The following is a 12,631-nucleotide window of genomic DNA, read 5'->3' as shown; positions in this document are numbered from 1 at the left end:
TATTAAAAGTGTAAATTTTGAAAACAATTTCAGTTTAGTCCAAAGGTAAACAAAAACTGCATTTACAAAAATGCAGTATTTTTAAACTGTATATTTAAAAATATACAGTTTTCTGTAAACAGTATGACTGAAAATTTAAACGGTTTTAGAAAAAGACTTTCTAATTTCCAACGGAAATTGAATGCACCTTTCTTTACCCGGCTCAGTTTAAAGTGTTGATGATGTAGCTAGGCTAACCATAACAGTGCTACACATTACGGTCATAATGAAATATGCAAACCGAATTTTCTCGAATGTTTTATAGTTGCTCAAATTTTCAAATTTCACACGTAAGGACAACCTGTGCTTTTCAGTCTCATTGCTTTGTTTTATTTTGAAGGTCTTGCCGCCTGATATCCGTTATCTTCCCCCAGTAATCTCGTGAACCTGACGAAGCTTCTCCAACTCTGACGTTATGCGCGCGCACAGCAGCCGTTGCAACCGTCGTTCAAGGGCGCATCAAGTCAGAGCGACTGCGCTAAAATGTTCCCACGAAGACTGGAGCTTAAACTTCGCATTAAAACCAGTTTTTTATGAGCTTCCCTGTTCAGAGCCACGGGGGAGAGAAAATTAAGACAAGAAGAAAATGCTGGGAAGCTTGAAATCAAGCAGGGGCCAAATAAAGAGCGCACAGAAGCCATTTGCCTTGAGGAGGAGTTCATGAGAGTTGTTTTATTTTGTAATATTGTACCAGCAGATGCAGTTCAGCAGGATATGGCGGCTGTCTTAACAGCAGGTTGCTCCACACCTGGCTCTTTTTTTTTTTAGACATATTACCAAATCTATTCCTCTGAAATTCCGCAAAACCATCTCAAATTAACTACCTGTTAAACTTTTCCATATTTTATCAAGTTACAACCGCAAACCTCAATGTATTTTAGTGGCAGACAATGAGGGAAAAAAGCCTTTATATAGCACTTTCTTTACACTCAACATATATCCAAGGTTTAAAGCACTTAAGCTTTTTGTTCACACTTACTTTAGAACGATAAAGTCTCCTTGGAAGTTCGTTCAGACGGCCAACAGTTGGGCTGGTCAAGGCTTCACACTTGCAACTCCACGCAGGAATAAGCACTGGTTGAGTACCTCTAATTAAAGCCTGTCACTCAAACGCTCACTCTGAATCACCTAGAAATAGTCCAGAGTGGGCGATGGATTACAGCGTGCTTAGTGGGCCACATGTTTTATAAGCACCAAATTTTCCTCCGCTCCTTTAAACGTATTGTTTTAATTCTTTAAAGGGGCAGAATTATGAACATAGTGCCGTTTTATAGCACAATCAAGTAACTATGTTAACATCAGCTGTTATAAAATTGACTTAAAAAAAAGTTTTAGGTCATATTTAAATGCCTTGAAATTGGGCCTCTGTCTCTTTAATAACTCCTGCTCTTCAGGATGTCATGACAATATCCACCCTTTAATGTTTTTACTCATAAAAGCTCCCATAATGAGATCAACAGATGCGCAGTTCCACCAGGTGTTTGCTAATTGCTGCTGGCTAGTCTGCAGGAGCTCAGTGGGGGAGGAGCTGTGTCTGGAAGGCGGGGCTAAGTCCACCCAGGTGTTTTGAACAGCTGAATGGTTGCCATGGGGATTAAATGATTTCTCAAACGTGCATGAAATAATCAAAACAACACTCCAGGTATGTTTTTGATGATTATAACATTATTTAAAGCTAAAAAAAAGAGTCAATTTTACATAAAACTGCCACTGTAAGAATTTTACACCTCAGTTGAAAATGTATTCACGCAGCATTTCCACACAACAACGCTCAGGGCAGCTACAGGGCGCTTACCTGCACAGAAGAGGGGACACTGATGAAGGTTAGAACATATAACCGAGTCCCCAGACGCACTGCTGGGATTTCTGAAGACAGAAACAACATGGCCGCACCTCTGATGCAAAGCTCCCTGTGGCGGTCGGGGTAATTCTTCTCTGGAGCTACGACTCAAAGGGCTGATAGTTAGAAAAATGCAGACATTTACATAAAGGGGGATCCATCTTTTTTAGAAATATAAGAATTAGAAAAGAAGAGAAAGATTCACACAGTATCACAGATCCTCTACCATATGCCTACATATATATCAAAAAGGCTGCGGCTCCAATAAAAATGCTTTCTTTTTCTGATTAAAAAACAAAACTTAAATCCAACGTAATTTGAAACCTTTAAAGCTATTTATCTTGGAGGTTATCTGTTAAAAATAAGCAAATAAACATGCTGATGAAATAAAACAAAAATTTTATTGACTGTAAACAAATCGTGTTAATGCTCATTCAATCCTACAGGTGGATAGGATTCAAATCCATTATTAATCAAGCATTACGGTAATAAAATAAAAATAGTTTAATAGTTCAATTTAAAAAGCTAAAATGCAAACAGGTAGATGCTGGAACATAGTGTCTCTAAAACACCAAGAATGTAGTATTTATGTGCACATTTCTATAATAAAATTGCATATTCAGTGCATCATTTTAGACTTTTATGTAATAGACCAACATGTAGTAAAACATGGTGGTGGCAGCATCATGCTGTGGGGGAGCCGTTTCCTGCATTAGAGATGAAAATGTTTATCAGAGTTCAGCATTTCGTTCCGTACATACCATGGCACATCTCTACTGAAAAAGATAAACCTGCCCACAGCATGATGGTGCCGCCACCGTGTTTCACTGTGTATCATTTTCCTTACACTCAAATGTGCATAAAATCCTGTAAAACGTCCTCTTCAAATTTCCTAAATGGATTCAAACTGGATAAAAACATAATTACCTGCTCAATTTCAAATCATGAAGAAAACATTTACTATGCTAAAACCCTGAGAAGTATATTAATAAAACTAATTAATTTCTACCTTTATTTCTAATCTGATTGGAAATCTTATCAAGTATTTTTGTCTAGTTTTGAAATGAGATTTAAAAAAACATACAAGCAACTTTTCAGCAAGATACTCGTTTCCCTGTCATATTATTTAACTCATAACAAGAAATGTTTCCCATAAGTTAAATAATCTACTTTTTCATCAATATTCAAGAATTATTTACTTAAAATAAGCTCCTATACCTTGCTTAAAAGTTATTTATACGTTAGTTTTGTGTTATACTAAGGTATTTCCACTGGAAACTCGATGAAAAATGACTTGGTAAGATTTTGTGTTAAAATATCAACTAAAATGCAAACTTTGCTAATATGCTGTAGCTTCAAACCAGGTAGTCGGCATCGTCTATCAGATGCCCTGCCGCGATGGAGTCGGTCACCCATGAGTCTCTAACGATCTTAAACTTCTTCCTGAAGCGGCGCCTCAGCGTCCTCAGCTCCAGGAGTCTCGTCTCTTCCTCGACGACGACGTGGGAAACTCCTTCCTCCAGCGCCTTCGCCACCGTCCCTCCGTGGTATCGAACCTCCAGCGCCCTGATGTCCAGACAGGTAGCACCTGTTGCGCTTTTCGGATCCAAGATATCAAAGTAAAAGGTGAAGGGTCTGAACATGCTGGTGCGGAGGTCGTCCCAGCCGTAACGCTCCTCCACCTGCGCCGCGCTGACGGCCGCCGCCGCCGCCTGCTCACCGTCGATCCTGCTGAACACTTCCCTCAACTGCTGCTCGTCCGTATCGACAAAGTAGCTGTCGCCGTAGCTGTCGTACTCCTTGGCGAAGTGTTCCCTGGTCGAGGGCGACATGTGGATCATGTGGCGCGGTTGCCACGGCACCACTTCCTTCTGATCCAGGCACTCCAGCAGCCATGACGCCCAGACCACGTCGTGCTGATTGGAGGAAATCAGGTTCTTCACGCGCATGTTCTCCACGCCGGCAACCACGCAGTAGGTGTCCCGTCCCGGGTTCTGGACCACAATGCCGCCACACCTGGCAGCAAGACGGCCGCACAATCAATTATTTGTTAAAAAGTATCCAAAAACTAAATGTTCAAATCCAAAAACTTAAAAACTAAATGTTAAAAGGAAAGAAAGACAGAAAGAATGAATGAAGTAAAGAAAGGAAGGAAGAAAAGAAGGAAGCAAGGAAGGAAGGAAGGCAGAACGAAAGAAGAAAGGAAGAAACGGATGGAGGGAGGGAAGCGTGTGATTTTACCTGGCCACGCCCTTCTCCAGCTCTGACTTTGGGTGACCTTCAGTGCCGTTCAGGATGCAGAACTCCACATCCTCAAACATGTCCGTCTCCTTGGAAACCCCGGACAGGTCCTGGGGCTTGAAGTGGTCAATGACTCCAACCACCTTCTTGGGTTTGACAGGCAGCTTCCGCTTCTTCTTCTGTGGTTCGTCGCCGTCGATGTGAAGGTGCCGCGAGGCCAGTTTCCCGGACGCCTTGCTGCGGAACTGATCCAGCTCTGCCAGAGTCATGCACTGGTGCCACTCCTTGTCCTCGCGGATCTTTTCGATCCTGGGGAACCGCAGGGTGCAGTTGGTCTTGTACATGTCGCTTCCGACTATCTCGGCCGCTTTGACCTGGATGATGACCGAGTTGCAGGGCTCGATGTACACCTCCGGTTTCTCCACTCCACAGAGGATGGACGCCGGTGGGTCGTTTTTCCGGTAGACTTTCCAATGCTTCGCAAGCTTCAGCCCAAGGTCGTACAGCTCTTTCATGGTGTAACCCGAGCCAATTCGGCAGAAGGAGTGGAAAACCGACGGCTTCTCACCAGGCTTTGGCGCTTCTGCGATTCCACACAGAAAGTGGGACATCATCCCGCCCCGTCTCCCTTTCCCCCAGTAACCACCAACAATCAGCAGATCCAGCTCATCCATCAAGCCGTCCACATACTCCGGCTTTATTTTCAGCCAACCCTCCCCTCGTTTATCAGGTTTGTAGATGGACAAAGGGTCCTTCACCATAATCCCTTCTTCCCTGTTATCAATGGCATCGTTAAGAGCATTAACAACATCTTGCATGGTTCCCATTTCTGTCTTTGGCACCACATGTATCCGACCCTTGACAGGGGTGAAGACCGTCTGGAGGACCTCATACCGCTTCTTCAGCGGTTCTTTACCGAGTTTTTGGTTATTAACCAGCAACACGTCAAAGACACAGAAGCACGTCTGCAGCTCAGAGTCGTCCATCAGTCTCTTGATGTCAAATTTGCTCCCTTTCTGCATGAAGGTCCCTGCCGTCGGGTTGAACGCCATCATCTCGCCATCCAGGATGCAGTTTACGACGTTACTTTTGAACACGTTGTGGATGTAAGGAGTGAGCGATCCTTCGAGTGGCGATCCTCCGAACTGCTGCGTGTATTCAAACGCGTTCCGGCTGAAGTACTTGTACACGTCTCCGTCCTTGTGAAGCTGAATCCGCTCCCCATCCAGCTTCGTTTCAAGGTAGAAGGGGCTGTTGCCCATCTGCTTCTCGATGTTGCGGATGTTGGCCACCGCTGCCAACATTGGCTTGAAGGCAGAGAAGAGTTCAATCGAGACTTCGCTTAAAGACACAGAGGGGTCGTGCAGCTGCTGGCACACCTTCTTTAAGTCCGTGTTGACATTGTAGAGCTCCGCGGCGTCCGGGTGGAAGACCTGGAGAACAGTTTCCTTGCTGACTCCAAGCTTCATGTCCTTCAGAATCATCCTAATAAGCCACTTTTGCTCCAGAGCAGAGCTCTGTGTGATGAGGTGCAACAGGCTCTTTTTCACCTGATCCTTCTGCTTGCTGGCATTGTTGATGGCCACTGAGTCAAGAAAGTCATTGACTTCTTTGATACTGAGGTTTCCTTGGCTGGTACATCGCTTCTTCAGCACAAAGTACGCCATGCCGGCGAAATCCCCCGCTTCTCCTTGGGATGTAGTCGGAGCACGGTAGTTCAGGAGCTTACTGGCTTCTGGGCCATTCTTTGGGAGGCCTAAAACATCAATGTAGAGCTTGGCTAGCATGCTCTCTTTGATGCCGTAAGCCATTCGCTCCCGCTCAAAAGGCGGGACGATGAGGCGCATAGAAGGGTAGAAGGAGTCTGTAGTTTTTGGGTTGTCCTTGTGGAGCGCGGCATGAAATTTCCGCCATGATTCAATGAAATCCCCAAGGATCTTGGATTTATCTGGACGGAGTTTGGACTTCTGGATTTTCTCTAAAGTTGTGCACAAGTGAAGGAAAGGAACCTGAGCAGCAACGCTGGGCTCTGCAGCAGCCGCTCCGCTTTTGGACGTTCCCTCCATGATAAAGTCTATAATAGACAAGATGTTGTAAAAACAATGTGATTTCCATTAGACTTGTCACTCTGTTGCCAACAAACTGAATTTATACAAATAAGGATTGTATTTCTATTCTAGTTTATCAATAATTATTGAAGCAATGTATCATTTTCGCTCTTTGGTAACATAAAACATTTACAAGTGATAATTTAGCAACCAGCCACGGTCAATCCGTTTCAAATAGCGCCCCCTGGTGGAACAATTTTTAAAAAAGAAAAAACATGCTGACCAGGGTAATATTGGCACAAAAACAGGCGGAGATCTGATCTATTATTATTAATTTTAACCCATTCAAGGACTGATTCAGGTGTGTTGGACTATCGAGGTCCTAAAAAAGTCTGAACAAATACAAATATTCCTTTTATCATTACTTTTTTGTTGTTATTATAATAAAATATACTGATATGTTTCATGTCAGTGGAGGCTTGACCTATTTTAGTATTTTACATCATAAAGCAGAGTTTGCCTTGTCTAGGTTGAAATTAACCTTTCCTGAAACGGCGCTTAGTCGTGTAGAAACATGTCCACAGTACCCATTATAGGGCAGTTTATTAATACCAAACATCATAAAATAAAACACGCGACATTTTAAACTTCACTTTTTATATTTGCTTGGGTTAATTTAGCAAGTTTACATATTAAAAGTTAGTTCTTTGTTGTTATTATTTTAATTGGCAGCTTGGTTTTAATACATTTTTACAAAACTTAAGCGACAGACGTTACAATTTAACCTTAATTCTCTTTAGCTTGAATTAAAATCACGTCAACACTCATACTTTCAACATTAATACACAAATTAATGAGTTAAAAAGTCCTACCGTGTTTGGAGAGCTCCTCCAACAAATATCAACACAGCTACATCCTGTTACTCCCAACAAAGTGGTCCCCTAGAAACACGATGAGAAATTTTTGTTCCGACCTTAAATCGTGCAGTCGCCATTATTTACATATACCTGTAAAAATGTATTCCACCCCCAAAAAATATTTATATTTTTTACATATGAACTGGTAAAAAATTAAACACAATTATATCAAACTAAATTATTATTGTTGTTATTGTGAAATCTACCACCAGAGGGCGCAGCTCAGGAACACAGATTGTGAAGTTGTTTACGGTTAAAAATAATAAAATAAATCACATACATTTTATATTTTTACTCAAGCAGAAGTAAAAAGTAGCCGTCAAAAATGCTACACAAGAGTAAAAAAGCATAGAAAGGCTACTCAAGTATTAACATAGCAGGAAAATCTGAATTAATATTTATAAATGATGTAAATGAGATAGAGAAAAATATGAGTAAATTCTAGTGTTTTAAACACTAATATAAAAAACTAATAAATTAGATTATTACAATCAATAATTACTTTTGCAAATCGATTTTTGACAAAATAAAGCTTATAAAACGGATAAAAGCTTCACTTTTAGTGTTAGAAATGAGGCGCTTAGTGAAATTAGAACAACAAAGCTTGTAAATGAATCAGAAGTCTCACTTTGACAAACTATTTGTTAAGTGCATTTTTCTGTTAGAGTAGTCAGAAATCTTATACAAGTAGCAACAATTCATTTGAATATTTCTAAGTAAAAGTAAAAACTACAGTGGAGTAATACGACTAATTGAAGTAAATGTTACTCAAGTAAATGTAAATGAGTAAATGTAACTGCAACTCATCTCTGCTAATTAGCTATACATAACATGGTTCTGTTCACTATCTAAGATAGGCCTGGGTTAGAGTCCACAGTCAGCTACTTGTTCATGGGTCATTTCAGTAAGTTAGTAATGATTTATTCAAGTCATACTGTCTTCACACGTTTGACCAAGGTCTGCAGAGACTTAGAGATGTTTGTTTAAGTTTAAACTGCTTGTTTTATTATTGGTTTTGCTTTTATTTTTGCTGAATGCTTTTTTAAATTCAGAATATTGTGTGGTGGATGGGAGATACTCAAGTACTTATTTGTTGGGGGAATGTAATTCAAAGTCTGACAAACATCATACAACCAGATTAATGTTATATTTGAGTATACGTATAAGTTTCTGCAAGCATATCTGTAGATATGCCTCAACTTCACGTTGTCCTTAGTTTTATTTTTATTTCAACGTATAATTTTGCAGATAGATAAAACCTTTTTGTTGTATTTTCTCATATCTGAATGTTTCAGATCGTCAAATAAATATTAATAAAAGAAAAGATTAAATGAATAATTATAAAATGCTGTTTTCAAAAATGATTTGCAGATTTGATGCTACTTCTAATGTATTGAAAACAAACAATATAACATAATATATTATTATTATATATAATATAAACATATATATAATAATTAAAATTTAAAAACAACCCTGAACGTAATTTGCTTTCAAGCAAGCCACGTTTGGTGTTTATTGCTTTGTGTTTCCACTAGGGGGCGACGTGTCACCGTGTAGGAGGAGCTTGGCAGCAGTGTACCTTGAGTCACACGTATCCACGGTTGTTTACTTTTCTCCTGCTGCTGCAGTGGAGGACCGTGGGTTATGTGTGGGGAAGGAGGAGCTCCTACCCGCTCCAGCAGTGAACTCGCTGCCTTTGACCAAACAAACAATTCAGTGGAAGTGAAATAACGCCAGGCTGCCAAACATGGCTGCCGTGTCAGGGCACGCACCTGCACATGAGGGAGAAGGAGAAGAGATGGCGAATCAAAACACCAAAGTGCCAGTCATGTAGAAGGCAGTGGGGGAAGTTACATAAGCCCTGCTGGATAAGGTGCTGCACTGCAACTCCGGGGCGACCTACAAGACAGTAAACAAGTGACGTCACTGCTTCCGTGGCATGCATCAGCTCGCTGAGAGCGAAGAGGAGGAGGAGGATGTTTGTAGTGAGCTGATCCAGGACTGAGAGGGATCTCCAGGGAAGAACAGAGGAAAAAGAGGGAGTGTTGATGATGATCAGTCAGCGCGTCAGGCTTCTCACTCACACCAACTGTTGGTGCAGAGACAGGCGTAAACACTTCCTGTCCCCCCTGCTGGGCGATGATGCATCACTCAGTGTGCTCACCCAAATGCTGCTCATTGATTATTTACTATAACTGGGGAGTTTTCCAGAAACACAACGGAAACACTGCTGCTCTGATAGATACAGTTCCTTGCAAAGCTTCTCATAAACAATGTCTAAAATCATCTGTATTTACGTTATTATTTAAGTGGGTATGCAGTATATGTGATGTATGGGGCACTGTGCTAGAGCGGGCATCAGAAAATCTCCCAGTTTTTCCCAATTTGAATCATGTTGTTGTCTGATGGCAGGAAGCTAAAGATGTAGAGGTAGAAAAAAACAAACAGAAGAGAGATATAGGTGTGATAGGGACGAAAAACGCTTGTGCAGTAGATAAATTATTCCAGTTTATCAAAATGAGGATTGCAAACATTCAGGTTAGCTTAAAATGAGAAGTCACTGTTGTTTTTTTTGGACCAAAACAAAGCTGTTAGACATTTTAAAGGGGAAGGAAAAGGTTATGTTGTTGTCATAATTGTTTTTCTGAAAAGTGTGGCATGCTTTTTAAAGACACCCCACAACATCATGTTGCCACAATCATGTTTCACCATTGTGAATATTTGTAATTTCTGAGAAAGCCACATTCCTGACTAAACTAAGAGCTCAAATAATGAAAGCCGGCTTGTCCTCCGAAGCCCCCCCTGGAAATAAATGTTCATTTCATGGTGCATAACATTACTCCTAAACACTTTTTTAATTCATATAAAAGTCTATTCTTTCCCGAAGTATCAACACAGGTTTTAGCTTGTGTGGTGTTCGAATTTGGCTCCAGGGGATCAATAAGTACTTGTGTAATTTAGGTCATCAGGAGCTGTTTTTCTCACCTGATTTGAGTGCTCCGACACAAAGCTTGTTGTGTTTGCAGCGGCGAACGTGTCGCAGCAGAGGCGGCTTTAACTGATACACATCGAAGGGCGTATGAGAGTGTGCTTTCAGTACACTTTGTTCCCAACGCAAGCAGTCCCTAATGTGCATTCCCAGTGGTTGTTTTGTAAACAGAATAGGGGGGGAAACCTCTTCTGATCCACCGCCGCCTCAAGGCACGACTGAACTCATCAGCAAACCGTCTCACTCGGTCTTCAGCTCACCTAAATTACACTCTACACAACACTGTGCAAGGCTTTTTCTTCCTTCCCCCAGCTAAAATGTAAAGACTAAAATTAGAGCGCTGCCTGTCTGTTTAATATCTGTCTGGCTGTCTCCCTTATTTAGTCTCAGTCATAGGTCGGAGTGTCCTAACAGCTCTCCCACTCCTTGCCTCGCCGGATTTTGGAAATTCCTTTCAAGTAAAAGCCCTGTTGAGACAGACAGACAGCTGAGTCGTGTGCCAGGCCTCCTTGGTTACATCATGAGTCTAGAGGTGATTCAGCCAGCTGACTTTTCTGTTTCAGCATCAAACTAAATGTGGACAGATGGGCAGAGATTGGATTGGTTTGGTCAAAGATGAACTTTACAGACGTCTGAGTGGCTTTTGCTAACTTGCAATGTTACTCTAAAGATATTGGGAATCAGAATTGGCACCAATGTTTGGCTTATGTAATTATTTCCAGGACCACAAATAGAGCGTAGAAGCTCTTTATGGGGTGAGCAAGAAGATGTAGAAAGTCATAAAACTTGAAGTGTTGCTGCTAACCTTTGAGCTACACAAAGGAATGTGACTTTTGGCCCAGTACAACTGGACAATGGAGTTTGGAAGTCACTTCAATCAATCAAGTTGATTTGTGTAGCGGCTCAAAGATGAGACGCCCAATTTCTTTTGTCCAGCTCTACTTTTTACAGCTAAAAAAAGGTTTAAACTCATAAAAAGAAACCATAATTATGTACTATATCTCCCACATATGCACATTCTTTAACCTTTCAAAAGCTGTTCTTTTTTGGCCATTTTTGGGGTCCTTGAAGGGTCAAAATGTCATGCGGTGCGACTGTCCAAACTCAATTAGTGTTTCAAAAATGTCTTTAAAATTACACTAAATCTGTTCAAATATATTTTCTTTCCTGTTTGGCATGATTTTCAAAGTCTTTTCTTCATCCTGTACAAATTTTCAAAGCATTTTTAGTTATAATTCCATTATAACATTTAAATAAACTTTGTCCGAAAATGTCATTTAACAAAATATCATGTGGTGCGACCAACAAGAAATTCCCATTTTTGGACTTAAATTTTGAAATCCAGTCAAAAACAGGAGGTTGAATCATCCAACAGTCTGCCAAGAATCACTGGAGACAGCAAACAGGTTTGTTTATTTTTCTTAAATTTCAGAAAAAGTGTCACTTTTAGCAGTAGGTATGTAGTTGCCATATTTGGGTGTCATGTGGTGCGACCACCAAAAAACTATTAATATTTAAATATACCTACTATTTTCTGTTTTGATTATAAATGTTATATTTGCCTTATGTTTGAAGCTAGGTTGTTTTTTTAAGGAGGCAAATTATTTGCCAGTTGATAATGACTGAACATGAAAATATCATTTGGTGCGACCGTTGTAATGATACATTTATGTTTTTGAAAAGGAGTTTCTGTGCTTTTATTTTTGATTTCAAGACTCAAATGCAAAAGCAATACTTTGTATTATTATTTCCAGAATAGGTTTTTGTACAGTTTTATTATTGTTTTTGCATTGATATGATAAAAATATAATGGAACATTTAACATTACGGGAATAGTTATAGCATATATTTAGTCATTTATTGTTTTGATCTATTTTACTAGATCCCAATGTCATCAAACTGAGCTATGATGAAGTACCATATATGGGCCAGGTACTTCAAGATGTGAGAGAAGAAGATCAAGTCGGCACCATGCGACAGTCTAATGGTCCATTTTGCCAGATCACATGGTGTCATTTATACCTAAAGCGAGAAATTAACAGTCAATCCATGTGATCAGTAATGGTGATTGGCAGTGATCGGCCCTCATGGGTGATCAGAATCGGCAGGAAAAAACTTAATCGGAGCGTCTCTACCCACGAGTAACATGATGGTTTTTAAGTTCATTAAATTTTTCAGTTTTGAAACCATTACTTATCATGCATGGTTCTGTTTAAAATGGTTGAACTTAAATGAATTATTATGTTTTCATTAATGTACTTACATTTGGGAGATTGAAAATGTCTTTCCAGATTTTAAAATAAAATTAGGAAATTAAAGCAATCTCCCGTACATTCTGATTTTATGAGGGATATGTTTGAAATGTTTACTACAAAGTTGATTACTGCATTCATTTTTAGGCAAATTAAATTGGTGTGTTCTATTTGTGTTGTTATTTTTGCAATGCACTGTAAATGAATGTAATTCTGTTTTCATGTATTAAAAGGATTTTGACCTGTTTCCTGGCCTACGTTTATTGTATAAATCATGTGGTGCGACCGATTAAAAAAAGTAC

The 12,631-nt window shown here is 40.1% G+C and overlaps 1 protein-coding gene across 1 annotated transcript; it reads right to left on the bottom strand.

Annotated features, from left to right (window-relative positions):
- Positions 1-2,261: 2,261 nt before the first annotated feature.
- Positions 2,262-7,121, bottom strand: lig4 (ligase IV, DNA, ATP-dependent). The gene is made up of 3 exons (XM_015015627.1): positions 7,041-7,121; positions 4,121-6,194; positions 2,262-3,895 (listed from the first exon to the last, which is right to left on the bottom strand). The coding sequence occupies exons 2-3, from the start codon at positions 6,184-6,186 to the stop codon at positions 3,235-3,237; spliced, it is 2,727 nt and encodes a 908-aa protein (XP_014871113.1). The 5' UTR covers positions 6,187-6,194; positions 7,041-7,121; the 3' UTR covers positions 2,262-3,234.
- Between the last annotated feature and the right edge of the window lie 5,510 nt (positions 7,122-12,631).

Source organism: Poecilia latipinna, unplaced genomic scaffold (assembly GCF_001443285.1).
Source record: "Poecilia latipinna isolate Pla-1442-1.1 unplaced genomic scaffold, P_latipinna-1.0 Scaffold1936, whole genome shotgun sequence".
Classification (NCBI taxonomy): domain Eukaryota; kingdom Metazoa; phylum Chordata; class Actinopteri; order Cyprinodontiformes; family Poeciliidae; genus Poecilia; species Poecilia latipinna.
This window is presented reverse-complemented; position numbering and strand designations above follow the sequence as displayed.